Source organism: Ictalurus furcatus, chromosome 7 (genome assembly GCF_023375685.1).
Source record: "Ictalurus furcatus strain D&B chromosome 7, Billie_1.0, whole genome shotgun sequence".
Classification (NCBI taxonomy): Eukaryota; Metazoa; Chordata; class Actinopteri; order Siluriformes; family Ictaluridae; genus Ictalurus; species Ictalurus furcatus.
In genome coordinates, this window is record NC_071261.1 from 33,948,580 (window position 1) to 33,966,826 (window position 18,247).

The following is an 18,247-nucleotide window of genomic DNA, read 5'->3' on the forward strand; positions in this document are numbered from 1 at the left end:
GTTAGAAATGTGAATACCAATGTCGTATGTTACTTTAGAGACGGTCCCTTAATTTGCGCATGAACGTCTAGCGTCCAGCCAACTTTATACCAGTAAGGCACACTATCATGATGTGACATTAAACTCATATGATCATGTCTGCGAAGGTCATTTGGAGAGAGAGAGAGAGAGAGAGAGAGAGAGAGAGAGAACCACGCTGAGGGGAGGGGGGGGTGGGGCTTCGTTTGCTGTCAGTTACGTGACTCTAAAACCAGTACATATCCCGTTAAGGGGCTTCACTGGACACTGTGTTGATGCTCGATACTGGCTCGAGACAGAAACTGCGGCGCGGATTAGTAACTTTTCCTCATGAAATAATCGGGAAGTTGATGAAGTTTTGCAGTCAAGGGGTTTTCTCCAGGAGGAAAACTTCCTGCGGCTGCAAAGTATGTAACTGTGATTTAATGTTCTAGATTTATTCTCTATCTGCTGATGGATGTCACAGCGTGTCTTATTTCCACTTTCGCTTTAGTTTTACAACATTGCCGAGCTCTCTCTCTCTCTCGCTCTCTCTCTCTCTCTCTTTCTCACTGTGCGCGCGCGCGCGTGTGTGTGTGAGAGCGAGAGAGTGTGTGTGAGAGTGTGTGAGTATGTGTGTGAGTGTGTGTGTGTGTGTGTGTGTGTGTGAGAGAGAGAGTGTGTGAATGTGTGTGTGTGAGTGTGTGTGAGTATGTGTGTGAGAGAGAGAGAGAGAGAGTGTGTGTGTGAGTGTGCGTGTGTGTGTGAGTGTGTGTGTGTGAGTGTGTGTGTGTGTGTGTGAGAGAGAGAGAGAGAGAGTGTGCGTGTGTGTGTGAGTGTGTGTGTGTGTGTGAGTGTGTGTGTGTGTGTGTGTGTGAGAGAGAGAGAGAGAGTGTGCGTGTGTGTGTGTGTGTGTGTGTGTGCTGACAGAAGGAGCGGATTTTATATTAACCTACACTGCAGTAAAGATAGTTTTGTTATTTGGATCTTCTTCTATTTCTCAAGATTTATGTTTGCAAGATTCAAGAATAGAAAAACGTCACCTCCATATTTTCCGCAGAAACGCAGGTCCCCGAAACTTTACATTAAGAGACCATAAGGGACCGTCTAAAAACTGCATTACGCAGACAACTGTGTAAAATTCCAACCAGACTGTAGTCGAGTAACTTTTTTTAGTATATCTGACGTGCTGTAGTGTTAGAGACGGGTATTTATTTAGAGTGTAGCTCGATTCAGGATTCAGTTGGACTCCGTTTTGTTTTTAAAATTTCTGAATCACAAACTATGCAAAACAATGTATGTACTGGTAATTTTTTTTAGGAAAATAATAAACCTTGGGGTGTTTACAGTGACACTGCTTCACCACACCACCCCATCACTCAGTATTTTACTATAACAGCAACACACACACACACACACACACACACACACACACACACACACAGTCTTATTTCTTATTTACTGCTGTCAACACTTTTATTTCAGAATGGGGTTCCTGGGAGGAGATGTAACTATTCATAATGAAACTCAATACAAATGGACCATCTGCATCGAGTCTCAGGAGCCATGGCCTAAGTCTGACGTTTATATAACAGTAATGCACACAGTCAATACGTCAATATTACTGCATAAGTTGTTACAATATTGCATGCATATTATGTGAAACATAAGATAAGTGCTGTGTATTTGTTTTGATCATTTTTCATGCATGTGATTTATATAAGCTTCAACATCATATATCTGTTCCTGTATGTTTAGTTCACAGTTGGACCCTATGGAAAAAAAGTTAGAAAATTCTTTGTTCCTATCACCGCAATCAGAAAGATCTATATCAATGTGAAGTATGGCGACTGCTCAGAGAGAGACTGTTACAAAAATCCACATTTGTGGTACAGGATGGATCCAAAAGATGACCCATCTTTCACAATTCGAGAGAGTGGAGACCACCAGCAAATACATCTGGACTGCAACATACATTATGAGAGGAAGAAATCAACATGCCCAAATTATGGTACGTCATTTGACATGCTGCTAATACTGCTGCTGTACTTTACAGCCCATGTCCTGTGTATTTATTGTCTTGCTGTCGGCCCACACTGTTGTGTATTTGCACTTTATGTAGTCTTAAAGTCTGAAAAGCTTCTGAAAAGCCCAGTGCGCTCTGATTGGCTAGCTGACCCATTGCACTGTGATTGGCTAAAAGCCTTGCATGTGTCGGAAATGTAACACCCCTTAGCTTTAGCCTCCAAAGCTTCTAAAGCAATTCTAAGCTCCTAAGCAACATGTTGTTGGGTTTACCGTATCAGTTTGAGCCCGAGTCCAATTCAGAAAATGTGGATGATTAAGCGGAACCAACTTTGCAAACTCAACTTGAGCTTATTTTTTAACTCTCTCACCTTTTAAGATACGATGTAAATTCCGACCCCACCTGCGGGACTAACTATGCTATACACAGCTTCTGTGTGTACATGGGTGCTCATGCCATACATCTTTGGAAAAGTAGGGTTCTTGTGATTCAATTGATATAAACAGTGTCAAGATACAATAACAACAGCAGCTACAATAAACGTCTCTGTCAGACCACCGACATACAAACAAACACAAACCGCTGAGCCAACTTAGCAAACTTTAGCTAGCATGTTAGTAGAGGTCTTCGACTGAGCCACAACACAAAACTCCGCATTTGGACAGTCAATAACAGATACTTCATAAAATAATCAAACATACTAACTGGTCTTTCTGATTTATCAGAACAATATTGTACTAGCAAAGTGGGAATCACCTCACTTTTCAGGAGGAGCCTTCGTGTATAGCCTGTGTTGTACTTGCGCAGGTTCAGGAAGCTGTCCTCCATAAAATGCGCTGTGCACAAGCAAACATTTGGGTCGTACTGGTCAGGATCGGCGTTATAAATAAACAGTAACCACTGATTCCTAATTAGGTCAGTTTTTGGAAGGCTAAACAAAGGGGTTTTGCTTTTGGACGGAAACACATGGAGTCTCCATGAAATGGTGCCTGAATTCACTGAAGCCTCGCCGTCTTTCTTCGTGGCTGCCTTTGGGTGGGATTATGCTGATAGTGCATGCTGTGTAGAGAAAATACGGAAGTAACTCTGGACTTTGAACAATACGTTTTGGGCGGGTCTGGAGCAGTGTTCTCTGTTAGATAGAATAAATCCCTTTGGGGGAAAATATGAGTTTTGGGACATTGCAGAGCTTATGCATGCATAAACAGATACATTACACTCCCAAACAGTAGGAAAACATTAAACATCATGTTATGACTCCTTTAAGAGAAGCAGTCGCTCTACTTCAAACTCCCAGACTGTCAAGCTTCTCACCTTATCATGAAGAGTAAGCCCATCAGCCCTGTAAAGAACTTCATTTCCACTGCCTGTATCTGCAACCGTATTCTTTCAGCCAGTACTTACCACTCATGAGCATAGGCAAGGTTAAGGAAATAGACTGACTGGTATGCAGAAAGCCCAATATTCTTAAACCCCTCCACAAGGGGCAAGGTGAAGGGAGCATCCCACTCTTGTTGGGGAGTCAACCATTGCCTCAGACAGGGAATTTTAGATTTTTATCCCAGTCACTTAACAGTCAGGAGTGAAACAAGCAGTGCATGAATTAGTTTAGATGGTGCCAAGATAATAATATCATCATTCATAAATAAGTGTGTTACCTCTAGCCCTCAAGATTGGACACCTCGCCAACCTTGGCTGCGTCATGACACACTTGACTATATTCACCTTAAACGATTGTGACCTAATACCAAGAATGTGGTCACAACTCTTGCTGCACTCATACAGGGAGGAAGTAGTAACCAATATACCCCTTCAACCACAAATGTTGAGGCACACGATGATCGGCGTTCTTAAAATCCACAAAACATGTACGTTGAATTAGCATACTCTCATGACCTCACAAAGCTGTTCAAGAGTAAAGCACCTGAGAGGCACTTACATTGTTTCTCATGAATCCTAGGGCAGGTGGAGTCTCCATTCCAGAAACCGGACATAGACTTCTAGGCTTCGGACTCTCTGGGAGGCTGAAAATGTGATTCCCATATAATTCTCATATAAAACCCATATAAAACTCTGTGGTGCAGTTTTCCCACACATCTATCATTACCGTGGGAATCAGAGGAGACTGTGATATTTGATTTGCAGCTGACTGCCATGGGTAGCAGGCTAAAAAAATCCCATCTTCCTTACCACAAACTAAGATTCATTCACCTGTTATTGTATATGTTTTACAGGCATTAAGTGTAAACACACAGCACAATATTCTCACCAATGTGTCCCAAAACAGATTTTCCATCCCGTATTTACATCCCGTAATCTTTTTTTACCGTCCCCAGGATGACGGTGTGGTGTTAGTCTGGAGTCTTGATTTAAATCTGGCTGGCTTTGCAGCTTCTCTACATATTGCAGGTGGTGATTAGTCACAGCTGAAGGTGTCTTTACTTTAAAACATGCTTGTTTTGCAATTGTATTTTTTAATGTATATTCTGCGTTTAGGCAAGTACTGATAAGTGTGGGTTTTTTTTTTCCCACCATAAACAGGGAAAATTGAAGATGATGCCCGAGAGGAAGAGGAGCGACGCAGGCGAGAAGAGGAGCGACGCAGACGAGAAGAGGAGCGACGCAGACGAGAAGAGGAGCAACGCAGACGAGAAGACGAACAACGCAGACGAGAAGAAGAGGAGCAATGCAGACAAGAAAAAGAGGAGCAACGCAGACGAAAAGAGGAGCAACGCAGACGAGAAGAAGAGGAGCAACGCAGACTAGAAGAGGAGCTACGTAGACGAATAGAGGAGCAACGTAGACGAATGGTGGAGCAATGCAGACGAAAAGAGGAGCAACGCAGACGAGAAGAAGAGGAGCAACGCAGACTAGAAGAGGAGCTACGTAGACGAATAGAGGAGCAACGTAGACGAATGGTGGAGCAATGCAGACGAAAAGAGGAGCAACGCAGACGAGAAAAACAGGAGCAACGCAGACGAGAAAAAGAGGAGCAACGCAGACAAGAAGAAGAGGAGCAACGCAGACGAGAAGAAGAGGAGCAACGCAGACAAGAAGAAGAGGAGCAACGCAGACGAAAAGAGGAGCAACGCAGACTAGAAGAGGAGCAACGTAGACGAATAGAGGAGCAACGTAAACGAATAGTGGAGCAATGCAGACGAAAAGAGGAGCAACACAGACGAGAAGAAGAGGAGCAACGCAGACGAGAAAAACAGGAGCAACGCAGACGAGAAATAGAGGAGCAACGCAGACGAGAAGAAGAGGAGCAACGCAGACGAGAAGAAGAGGAGCAACGCAGACGAGAAGAGGAGCAACGTAGACGAATAGAGGAGCAATGCAGACGAGAAGAGGAGCTACGCAGACGAGAAGAAGACGAGCTACGCAGACGAGAAGAAGAGGAGCTACGCAGACGAGAAGAGGAGCAACGCAGACGAAAAGAGGAGCAACACAGACGAGAAGAGGAGCAACGCAGACGAGAAAAAGAGGAGCAGCGCAGACGAGAAAAAGAGGAGCAGCGCAGACGAGAAGAAGAGGAGCAGCGCAGACGAGAAGAAGAGCAACGCAGACGAGAAGAAGAGCAGCGACGTCAGGCACAGCTTGAACGTGAAAGAAGAATTGAGGAACAGATTAAAAGGGAAAGTGAGCTCACTGCTAAGAAACTTTCACAAGCCACAGAGACACTGAAGCAGAGACAGAGGCTGAGAGGCCATGAGGTCCACCACCAAACTCATATAATGCAACAGCCACTGGACGCTGAAATTGAAATAGATGAGGTAACAGCTTTAACTCATAGGTAATAGAAATTTCAATCGCCATTCTCAGGTCTTGTTCAAAGTTAAATATTATATTCAACAATTTTATATGTTATGCTTCAGCTGAGGGCCGTTACGTAATATTATTATTTGTTTTTCTACAGGTTCCAGAAATGGAGAAGAAATTCATGGAACTCTTGTTTGAATATCAAATCACTGAAGATGAAGACTCAGAGGAGACATTAGCAGACAGAATGAAAACTCTGCAAAATGAGTTAATGGTGGAGTTCTGTAAGAAACATAATCTGTCCAGTAGCTGTGTGTTTTCTTTCAACACTACAGTTGGTGTAGAGACTCTGCCTCTACATGATAGACTGTCAGTACTTGGGATAAATTTGCACCTTTAATATCTGTATACCATGTTGATATTTCTGTAAAGCTGCTTTGAGACAATGTCTATTGTAAAAAGCGCTATACAAATAAAATAAATAAAAAAAATAAAATAAAAAAAAAAAAATACTTGAGGCAGTAATGCGTTTAGTTCTTGAGGAGAATGAAGAAGACCACACACATAAACACGAACGGAACTTCCTCTTGGATCTGCCTGAACTGTTGCAAGACGATCATCCTTCGCTTGCGTTTAATCTTTTACAGAGCATTCTTCAAACTGATATTCAACTGTCTACACAGAGTAAAGAAATTCTGTGTCAGATTGCATTCAACAACACATGGAAACTGCCAGAAATAACAGATTTCATGAGGAAACATTTTGGCAAAGACAAAGAACAAGTGCAGTCAATACTTCACATTGCACAGACGTACAAGCTGGAGTATGGGAGCGTCTTTACTGCTTTAGGTTCAGCTGATCCCCTCAGAGGGTTAAAAAGCTATGTTGACAAAGAGAGACACAAAAATTCTGATACTGTTATTAGTGAAATGCGTAAAGCGAACTACCCAGAGAATGTACTGATAATACTAGAGGACGTTCTGGGGTATCTGGAAATGGAGCTTCCAAAATACAAAACAGCTAGTCTCAGTGAAAAAAACATCCAGAATGTAAAGAAAATGATTAGAGAACTGGATTTTAACAACCCAGATAGACAAGTTCTCAAACATGTGCTAGTGGGAATGTCAGTCGCAGTAAAGATATGCTCTGCTGTCACTATTCAGAGGGGTAAAAAGGAAATAGTCATTGAAGGATATCTTCCCAGATTAACTCAACTTGCAACCTTGGTTGTTTTCCTGCTTCCAAAATCAAAAACTAATACAGGTTGTCTACTTGAAATTGGGACAGGTGAAGGGAAATCTTGTATTTTAGCCATGCTTGTTGCAATCCATGCCATTCGTGGTGTAAAGGTGGACATTGTGACGAGCTCCCCGGTCCTCGCCTGTCGTGATTTAGAGGAATGGAGTGGACTGTACAACATGTTTGGCATAACGTCATCTGCTGTTCCTCCAATGCTGAATGATGTCTCATCTGAAAAACAAGAGGAACTGACTCAGGAAGCATACAAACAACAAATAATTTACAGTACTGTTGGGACTTTTGCAGCAGATACACTGAAACAAGAGTTTGAGAAGAAAACAACTCGAGGAGACAGGAGGTTTGAGCTGGTCGTTGTGGACGAGGTTGACTACATGACCTTGGATAATGGAGTTCAAATAACATTTCTGTCCCATGAGTCCAGTGGCCTCCAGCATTTGGAGCAAGTCCTAGCAAGCATCTGGGCCATGATATCTGCGTGTCGACCAATTGAGATAGAAGACACTGGAGAGACCATGTGGACAACAAGAGTCCAGAATTTTCACACAGCTGCCCTGATAGCAATGATTGGTTCAGAAAAAAGTGATACGTTTTCACCACTGGAAATTTTGTTGCCAGGAACCGAATTAGGCTTTTACTCAGAGGAAGATTTTGAAAATTTGAAGGTCTCTATTGATGATGAAGGAGAAAAGCAACGTGTCACTATGGAAAATGAGGCATGGAAGACCATCATGGCCAAAACGGGAATAGAACAACAGTATGCCCTGCTCAGTGTTCTCGAGATGGGGATGGAGCAGAAGGTGGCATTCAACTGTTATATATATCAGTCAGAAACTAGAAAAGCCATTCAGTTTGGAGAGCAAAAGACAAAAACTGACCAAAACATCAACATGTTGCTCCTCGAGAATGGAAACGCTTGTGAGATCTTGTCTGAAAATTTGCTTGTTGAAGCCACTGTTAGCCAGCTGAAAACAAAGATTAAATATTCTAAACAATGCAGTTCAAAAGAAGGAGACGACACTCTTGTAATCCCTTCTTTCTTAGAGAAATACCTGGAAAATCAGCTGCCAGTGTTTGTTGAGAATGCATTGAAGGCCATTCAGATGACCAAAGGCAGAGAGTACATGATCGAGAGATCTCTTAGTGCTGAGGGAATAGATGTTAGTGAAGAAGATCAACACATGTACCATGCAATAATTCCAGTGGATTTCCAGGCCAGTGGAATGTTGGAGAAAAGAAAACGGTGGGGTGATGGACTGCAACAGTTTCTGGAGATGAAGCATCAGTTAACTTTATCACCGTTATCAAATGTGACAAACTACATGTCAAATTCCAATTTCTTTAAAAGATATCTCAATGGGAAAGGGATATTTGGTGTTTCTGGAACACTGGGGGGAGATGCTGACAAGGGTTTCCTGGCAAGGCATTACAAAACGGACAGCTATGTCATACCAGCTCATCAGCGTCAAAAGGTTACTGAGCTTCCTGCAGTCCAGGTGAGGGGAGGTACCGAACAATGGCTCCAAACTCTTTGTGCCACGGTCTCAAAAGTCTCTGACAGAGGACAGGTGGTGTTAGTCGTGTGTGAGGACGTCAACACAGCAAATGCTCTCAATGACAAAATTACAGCAGAAAACAAACATTCAGTTACCATGTACACGATGAGCGAGAGCCACAACATTGAGAACCAGGAGTTCAACAAGGGACACATCATCATTACCACTAACCTTGGAGGACGTGGAACAGACATTAAGGTTACAGAGGAGGTTAATCGCTGTGGTGGTCTCTTTGTGTTACTCACGTACTTCCCCAATAACCGAAGAGTCGAGAAACAGGTCTTTGGGCGAACAGGTCGAAAAGGCACCCCGGGAATGGTCCAGTTAATACTGAACCATGATCATCTAGCCATGGCCTACCGAGGACATTCTATTGAGGTCATGAGGGACCTCAGAGAAGAGTATGAGGTTAATCGAATAAAAGACATGGAGAAGGAGAAACTAGCTGAAATTGCAATGAAGGAAGAGCTGTTCTCCACATTTTGTCAGTTCCTTAGTGACTGTGACAGGCATTATAGTACAGAAGAGAAGACAGACCTCTTTGAAGTTAAAGTAAAAGACGTCCCTCATTACTTTGAGTCCTTTCAGAGTAAGATGGACTATCACCCAGCCCTGAATGCTTTAAAAGAGTCATGGGGTATGTGGCTGATACTTCATACAGACCAGATTAACATACAGAATGACCTCAGTGAATTGAAAGAAGACCTCATCCAGCACTTGCTAGATACAAGTAACAAACTTTTACAAGGTCAGAGTGAAAACTTTTATGACCACATTCAGCAGGCTTTAGGACGAACTGCCTTGCACTTTCAAAACAAAAACAAATGTGACTATGGAGCAAAATCTTACTGGAAAAAAGCCTCTGACTCCAACAGCTACTACAGAGCTGTTGCACTGTATAACCAGGCCTACATTACCATTAACATGGCCAAAGAAGGCTACAAAAGTGAGGCGCGTTCCTTACTTGAGGAGGCAGAGAAAGCCATAGATGTTTACATATCAGAAACGACCAGTATACTGAGCTTTTGCTCCTTGTCCGTTAATCGAGATTTTGAACCGCACCATAGCGGCAGCTGTAACTTCCAAATACAAATGCAGGCGAGGATGAACATATTTAACTCATGGAAGCGAAATATCAAAAAAACACTTGACATGCTTGGATCGGGCGAAGGAGACTTCAAAACTGTGGATTTGACTCTTTACAACTTATCCACTGAGGAGGATTTTGTGTCTTGTGGTGAACTCGGTCTCTTTCGTAATTATGGCCTTGCAGTTGTGTTTGAGGTGGAAAAAAAGCCCCAATTCTCATTTGATGCCCTGATTTGTTGTTTTCTTGGTGTCGTTCAGGTTGTAGCAGGAGTTCTGGTCTGCATGTTGTCAGCTGGATCCATGTCCTCATTTGGCCTTGGTTTGATCTCTGAAGGTGTCTCTGACATGATCAGTGGGGTCATGGGAATGATAAATGGCACATTTGATTGGGCATCATGGGCAATGTCTAAAGCAATTAGTATCGGAATTTCTTTGGCCTGTGGGGGATTCAGTGTTCTCAAAAGATCATTCTCCTCTGTGAAGAATGCTGCAAGTAATATACTCAATGGCACAAAATCCCTAAAAAGTGTTGCATGTAATGCCCTCCGATCAGGAAAAAACCTGTTTGTTTCATCATGTAAATCAGCCAAATCAGTGTTATCATCAATAAGTGTAAAGCACATCTCATGGAATGCGGCCAAACCAACTTTAAAACATGCATGTAAATATGCCGTTCAGGAATTGGCTATTCAAGGGGTAAACACTGCTTTGAACACATGCATCGATAATACAGTGCAAAAGACATTCCAACAAGGATTTCGAGTTACTTTCAAAAACTCTATCTGTTCATCATTAAAAGAAAATAAACAGTTTGGCCGAGCGCTCAGAGATTTCATTAGCTCAGGAATTCCAAAGGCTGCCTTGGAGAAAAGCTCTGGTTCTTACAAGATTAGCAGAACTCTAGTGAATGAAATGAAGAACTGTATGGTTTTCAACACAAAACTTGTCATGAATGATCTCATAGTAAACTGTAAAGAAATACATCAGGTGATTAACACACTCTCACAGGTATGGGACAAATCAGCAGAGTTTGTTGCACATCGCTCTCATGCCTGTATCAAGATGCTTCTGACAACCACAAGCATTTCCACCACCATTTATGAAATGTATTCCTCCATTCCTACTAAACATACCATTGACAATAATTTTGTTCCTGCATTTTTGAAGACCATGAAGGAGGATCCAGTATTTGAGACATATGACAATGATGGAAGGGACAAACTGCAAGATGTGGACCGTCTTAAAGATGAACTCATTGACTTAGTTTCAGACATTCTTTCCCAAATCATGGTGGAGAGTTTTTCTGGGTTTGCCACAACCATGTTTACAAAAACATTCACTCAAAGACTAAACTCTGCTACTGGAAAAGTGGTTGGTAATTTTCTGGGGAGGCATGAAACCCAAAGTTTCTTTGTGAGTCAGCAGCATCATTATGATCTGAAATCTGCCACTAAATGCAAGGACAGATCTTTGACTAAAGAAGAACGAAATGAGCTCACATGCTACGCCAATAATATAACTGATGAACATAAGCCAGCAACAGCTTTAGAAGTCCATGTCTTGACAAATAGTAACTTGCTGAATGGAAAAGGAATTTGTATAACTGTAGTAGATCATAAAGGAAAACTTCTCACAGAGGAAACTTACCCAGGAACTGATCCAGCAGCTGGTACTATCAAACTTGTGCTGACGAAAACACCTCTGACTTCTCCAGAGTGAGTCAAATCTTTATTTAACTGTAAAAACTATAAAATAATGTTCTTTATTGGTGCTCTTGTATACATTATTGTATTTGTGTCTTACAGAACAAGAGGAGTATTGAGTAAACTGACACACAGAGTTATGGGTAAAGACACTGAACAGACTGGCCACATTGATATTATACGCCCTGATGGCTCTCGGGAAACTGTGAACTCCTCAAATCACAACTGTCTTTTTCATGCTGTCATTCAAGCAACAAGTAATGACCCAAATGATGTTGTAAAACAAAAAGCAGTAGAACTTCGCAACAAAATCAGTGATGAGGTAAGTAATTATTAAGGAGCAGTGCAATATAGAAAGACTAGTGTTTATCTCCTGATGGTAAAACTTCTTAGATGGTTATTTTCTAACTTTCTACATTTACAGTTGTATAGGATGAGGTACAGTTGGAGTGCCCAAGTGCACTATGCAGTGCTACGTTTGAGTGTGGTAATGGTTTTGGGGTAGAAAGTGGTAGGTAGTCTGGACGAGCATGCTCTGCTTTTCCGATAGCACTTCCCAGATGGTCCACAAACAGGTGGTGGCAGGGGTGTGAGGTTTCCTTTATGATGATGGGGTAAATTCTCAGCATTAAATTCTCTTGGCATATACAAAAGTTTGCATCTTATTGTAAAGTGCCCCAGGGCTGGGAAGCAGTTTTTGTTGATCATATACCAGTTATTGCGAGTGTATATACAGAGTACCAGAGTCAGTGTTCCTTCCGCATTTGTGTTGTGCAGACTGCTAATTTCCAAGATCATTGAATGGTTTGAATTTGAAAAGTTTCTCTGATAATTGTAATACAGCATTCCTGTATGGGGTTCTCTGTTGCCATGAGCAGTTCAACCTCCTCCATTTTACTAACCAATGATCTTGCTTTGGTCATTAAAAATACTTTGTAGCAGAGGTTTGTAAGAGGCTTTATTTAGCTTTCTCAGCCACACTTCTGGTTCCTCTCTCTGCTCCACCTTCGTCTGCTTCTGGTCAGGATAACAATTCATGGAGACTTCGGTGGTCTGATGAGTTCCTTTGGGATAACATAGTTGGAACAAAAGCTATTCAAAACTTGCTCACCTTGAGTTGAACCAATGTGCAATAAGTCAAGTGAATTTTTTTTTTTTCACATATCCCAGCTTGATAGGAAGTTGGGGTCAGAGTGCCGAGTCAGCCATGATACGGCACCCCTGGTACAGAGAGGGTTAAAAGCCTTGCTCAAAGGCCCAATAGTGGTGGCTTGGTGGTGCTGGGACTTGAACTCCCTAACCTTCTAATCAGTAACACAGAGTCTTTAACCACTGAGCTACCACTGCCTCATTATAATTACAGTCAGCCATGTGGAAAATTTATAACTGTCTTGGCTCTCAAGGTGTAAATGCTACTTAAGAATAATTAAATGGGGAAAGGGTAGTACTGGACCAGCTTGTAAACACTGCCCATCTGTTGCCACGACATACTCAAATGCATTTTTTAAAGTATTGACATGCAATTGTTCCAGAGGTAGATTGGCGAGGGTCTCAAGGACAGGAGATGGGGCCTCAACCAATGGAGGTCTCACAGTACCCATAAGACTATTGTAAGCCAAAAAGGTAGCACAAACTTCACACCATTTTTCTTGCTGGGACCCACCCAGTCCAAAATCCCCTGCTGATCGATTACCCTGACCAATCCACCCTTGTCATTCTTTTGACCCTTGTACATAATTGTGAGCCATATTGTGAACCATAACTGCTCCATATAATTTGTGCACATCCCATGTAAACACCTAACCTTCATCTCCTTACACCTTTTCAACACCTCCTTCTGAACCTGGCTTAGGTGGGTCAAGGACTACATGTTGCCCAATTGGCACATTGGCTGATGTATACCTGCTTGAGTACTAATATGCATTCAGAATGTCAGCTCCAAATTGGGGAAGAACAGTGGAACCAGAGAGATACAGAGCACCTGGCTCAATCTGTGGGCCATCAGTTTGGAAGTGCCCTAGTTCCCCCAGCCTAAACAGACCTGGGCAGACCCATTACAGCTCTCGGTTGCACTCTGGGAAGGAGCTAAAAAAAGAAAAAATAATGTTATTTGGGGGTTAGATTGTGTCCCTAGCATGCCTTTTCTGCCTCCAGTGTCTGTATCTCACTCTCCTACTAGCACTTGTAGAGGAAAGGCACATCTAGAAGGTGTATCTAAAATACTTTTGGTTATAATTCGACTCATGTATATTGAAAGTTTATTTGGGATTCAGACTGCCGTTAGCTAGTATGTTACCCATGTATTATTATAGATTAGAACTAAAAGTGCTATTCAGCTAAACAACACTTTCAAATGATGTAACTCTAAAATATCCTTATTGCTTGGTGCTAAGCAGTGCTCTAGCCTGCAATGATGGACATGTATATACATCTCATGGAAACTCTGAGCATTTATGTTGGAGAGAAATTAATGTAGGCATACAGGTCTCTTACAACTTTGCTGTTTGTGTCCATGTTACATTTTGTTTTATGATTACAACATCAGGTACATTGTTACACTGAAAGCCAAGCGTGCTACCCAAACAGATACTATAAATTGTTTGGCTGGACAATGTTGGATCACTAACTGTAGAGCACATAGGTTTCTTAAAGCAATATAAAGTTGGCATGTTAGTTAAGTTGTAAGTTAAATCTGTTAAGTTCTTAGTTATCACATATTTTTTTCCAATTTGATGGTAAGCTATTTATCTGAGATGAAATGACCGCTGCAAAGATGGAACAACTTGGACCAGAATTATTCCTCCAAATGGCCTGTAAAAGCAACCGTCTTCTATTGCCACATTGGGAAGGTGTTCGATTCAATATTATGCACAATGCAGAATTTAATAAACATATTCTGACTTGCGTTTAAAAATCATTGAAGTTGGAATTGTGCAGGAATTGTGTGTTAGAGGAAGACATCACAGTGACATGTCTCGGAGGTCCGGATTGATTGATCGCAGTAGGGATTCCCAATGGTTGAATTATGTATTGGCATATATCATGCTGGCTAACGTAGCTTTTGGGTGAAAACAGGAAAACAAGATAAAATCATGAATTCTACTAAAACACAGACAGTAAGTGATACAGTCCCGTACAACAGAATACTACATACCATGACAAATTATATTTGAAATTATAGTTCTCTTTCAAAAGATGAGCTTCACGCTGTGGGACGTGCCCACGCACATGACCGGTATCTGAAGTCTGTGTGAAATCATGCATATTTATAGGCCTGCTGTGCATTTTGCATATCGCATGATTATAAAATGGTGCCTCTAAACCGCGTCATTAGCCTTATTATCTTCACTGAAGACCGCATGTCAGTTGTTTGTGTAAGTACTCCTAAAACTCTTCACTTTCTCTCTATTTTTTCAAAAATAAAATATATATTTACTTTTCTGTCCTACACCTCTTTGAGTATGCAGAGAGAGTTCAGGAAGTGTGTTGCTCCTTGCACCCCTTTTTATTACAGAGTGTGACAGACACACTTTACTATTGCTGTATGAAGTGTTTGGAAGTAGATCATGTGGTGGACAGCTCTGAATTATACAAACAGCTTATACAAAGTGATCACTAGGGCTGTAAAAAAAACTGAGTTTAGACTGGCCCGGGGAAGAGGAAGTGGCTCGTAACAGGCTGGACAGGCACGTTCTCCACTGTGAAAATAAATCTCCCTCACACCGCAGAAAACTCACCTTTTTTCCAGAAGTACATAATGAAATATCAAGCTTCTGGGAAATACCGTACACCAGCCGTGTCGGATTATTCAGCCATCATAAGGAATGAAAAGTACAGGTATTTGGCTACGCCGAAGGTAGAGGAGACGCTTGTGAGCTACCTCTTTCCATCGAGGGCAGGGAATTTAGCCGTGTAAGGCCACCTCGGCGTTGGTTGTCAAAGACTATGCAGCAGTGAGTCTCGCTTGTGGGTCATTGTATTTAGTTAGTTACAATTACATTTATATAGCACTTTACTAGACACTCAAAGCACTTTACAAAGTAATGGGGGGGGGGTCTCCTCAACCACCACTAGTGTGTAGCATCCACCTGGATGATGCAACTTCAGCCATAGTGTGCCAGAATGCCCACCACACACCAGCTATTAGTGGAGAGGAGAGAGTGATGTAACCAATTTGAGATTATTAGGGGGCCATGATAGAGAAGGGTGTCGTGGAAATTAGACAACACTCGCAGACTCATCCTCTGAGGTGAAAAAGGTTTATTGCAGAAAGATTGTTAATACAGGGTAGAAGAAAGCAGGATAGAATAATGAGTGTGCTCTGAAGCGCTTGTGCTGAACATCTACTATATATGAAACGCAGAACATGTGTACCGATAAGAAGCAGTTTGAGGCAGTTCAAACAGGCTTTGTTTCAGGGTCTTAGAAGATGTGCAGACGAAACTTGAACAGAAGAACATGTTTGTGTCTCTGCATGCAGATAAACATTCTATACTGATCTCACTGACATCACATGGCCTTCTTAGGCGTTATCCTCAGATGAGAATGAACAGAACAAGAACAAAACTATTACAAAGTAAAAATTCATAATTTCCCTCACAAGGGCCAATTTCACCAGGATATACTCCTACTTTTTTATGATAAGCGTCCTGGGATTTTTAATGACCACAGATAGTCAGGACCTCGGATAATTGTCTCCTCCGAAAGATTGTGTCCCTGTCACTACACTGGGGCATTAGACCCCACACAGACCACAGTGTGACCAGCCCCTGCTGACCTCACTAATACCACTTCCAGCAGCAACCATAATTTTCCTCAGGAGGTCTCCCATCCAGGTCCTGGCCACGCTCAACCCTAATTAGCCTCTGTGGGAAACCAGGAAAGAACAGCAGGGCCTGTTTGGTGGTGTGGTTAACATCATCGGCGACAGGTTTCACAAGGCACAAGCGTAAATGGTGGTGTTGAGCCAGTTCCATCCCCATCGTGTCGAGTTTGCCCAGGCTCCACTCATGGATGGGCCCCCAGCACTAGTGCAAGGGAGGCACAGAAGGCAAGTGTGGTTGCCTGCTTCCCCCCACAGAAAGCCAAGGGGTCCAGCTGGCCACAGTTGCATCCTGCTAGTAGACCTGATCTAAGAATGATTATTAATGCCAAGCAGACAAAGAAGGAGCGGTCCTGATGGGACATGGAGGGAGGTATCAGGGGACATGAGGTTGTTAGGGCAGTTAGCCCCCAGTATAATTGTAGGGCCCCCCCCCAGCCAATGTCTTCCCAAGAATTCAGTCTTCTCTGGTCAGTGAGCTGTCACAGGGCAACGAAAATGTGATGCTTTCCCTCCAAAAGAATGTGGAAAAGTTAACATCACTAAAAGATCAACTGGCAGCATGGAAACTACTGCCAAATGTGTCTCCATGGGTTCTGTCCAACATAGAAAAGAGTTACCAGGTCCAGTTCAGAGCTTGACACCCCTGGTTTAGAAGTGTGTTCACCACAGTAGTCAGCACAGAGCAAAACGTGGCATTAGCACAGGAAGTAAGATCCCTCTTGGAGAAAGGGGTCATAGAACATGAAGCTTTTTACAGCCATTATTTCTTGGTCCGCAAAAAAAGATGGGCATATGTGTCCAATTTTAGATCTGTGTCCGTATTCTTTGGATATACAGATTCAAGATGTTGACGCTCAAACTTATCGTTCCACAGATTCAGTTCAAGGACAGGTTTGTGATGATAGATCTGAAATATGCATATTTCCACATAGAAATATTTCCCAGTCACAGGAGGTTTCTTATCCTTATTCCCTCGCACCTTCACGAAGTGCATGGATGCCTCTCTGACTCCCTTACGACTCCAGGGCATCCATGTTCTAAACTATATGAGGAGCATGAAAAGTATGCTTTCTCCAGTTCAGATGATGACTTTTCTAGGGGTTATATGGGATTCTGCTACAATGAGGGTGTATCTATCCCCAACCTTCTTAGGGTCAATCCTATCAACATTGAGCAAGATGAAGCTGCATCTGGGCATCCGGATTGAGGTTGGAAGTTCATTCCACTATTGAGGAATAGTTAGTTTGAATGTTCTTGAAAGAGACCTTGAACCACGCTGAGTAGGTACCACTAAGTGTCGGTCATGATTGATCGCAGATTGCGTGAGGGAATGTAAACCTTCAGGAGAGAGTTGAGGTAGGAGTGTGCTGTTCCAGACAAGGTCTTGTAGGTGAGCATCAAGGAATTGATTTTGATGCGGGCGGCTACAGGAAGCCGATGGAGGGAGATGAAGAGGGGTGTGATATGGGTTCTCTTGTCAATACATCACATTACACTGAGACAGCAACTGAAAACTCGGGTAATACAATAGAAAAAAAATATCTTCACTATTATGCTTTTGTTGTTACAGATTCTTGGAAAACCACACAAGTATATTGATCCTGTGAAAATTCAGAATATGTTCAACCGCACAAACAGCTCCAATAAATTTAAAATTGAAGCTGGATTAAGACAAGGGGACAGGGAGAAGTTTGGAGAGTATATCACTGGCAAAACTCCAATGGACATTATTAAGGAATACAACTTAGGAAAAGTGGAAAAATATGAAAGGTATTTGAATTTACTTGAATTATCTTTTCTCACTAGCTTTACTTAATTAGGCTTGTTTATTAGATTTACATATTAATTATAAAATTTGTGAGGTGGTCTGGCAGATCCATATGTCACTGCGAATGAGTTTTTTTGCCCAACAAGTACCTTCATACGTGAAGAAAACAAATATATTTCACCAAAGTGAAATGGAAATGTTATTACACATTTAAAGTTGTAACTTTAAATTCTTTATATTTGTGAACATTGTGCATAAAATATAATT

General features: G+C 42.0%; 2 protein-coding genes across 4 annotated transcripts in view; both read left to right on the forward strand.

Moving 5' to 3' along the window:
* Positions 1–271: 271 nt before the first annotated feature.
* Positions 272–6,197, forward strand: LOC128610572 (trichohyalin-like). Of its 2 annotated transcripts, XM_053629975.1 has the most exons (5): positions 272–425; positions 1,483–1,591; positions 1,756–2,008; positions 4,565–5,796; positions 5,940–6,197. In XM_053629975.1, exons 2-5 carry the CDS (start codon positions 1,484–1,486, stop codon positions 6,180–6,182), a joined length of 1,836 nt encoding a protein of 611 aa, XP_053485950.1. In that variant the 5' UTR covers positions 272–425; position 1,483; the 3' UTR covers positions 6,183–6,197. The 2 variants fall into 2 exon arrangements, with proteins under 2 accessions (XP_053485950.1, XP_053485951.1); XM_053629976.1 differs by lacking the exons at positions 272–425; positions 1,483–1,591 and adding an exon at positions 4,360–4,432 and having other exon boundaries at positions 1,933–2,008.
* An 80-nt stretch (positions 6,198–6,277) lies between these two features.
* The window catches only part of LOC128610570 (uncharacterized), a 35,912-nt gene continuing 23,942 nt past the window's right edge, over positions 6,278–18,247 (forward strand). Inside the window, exons 1-3 of one of the 2 annotated variants that reach the window (XM_053629970.1) lie at positions 6,278–11,399; positions 11,490–11,709; positions 17,783–17,982. In XM_053629970.1, the coding sequence (XP_053485945.1) occupies positions 6,307–11,399; positions 11,490–11,709; positions 17,783–17,982 (5,513 nt within the window). In that variant the 5' untranslated portion in view covers positions 6,278–6,306. The remainder of the gene's footprint in view (positions 11,400–11,489; positions 11,710–17,782; positions 17,983–18,247) is intronic. The other variant, XM_053629971.1, reaches the window with a different exon arrangement.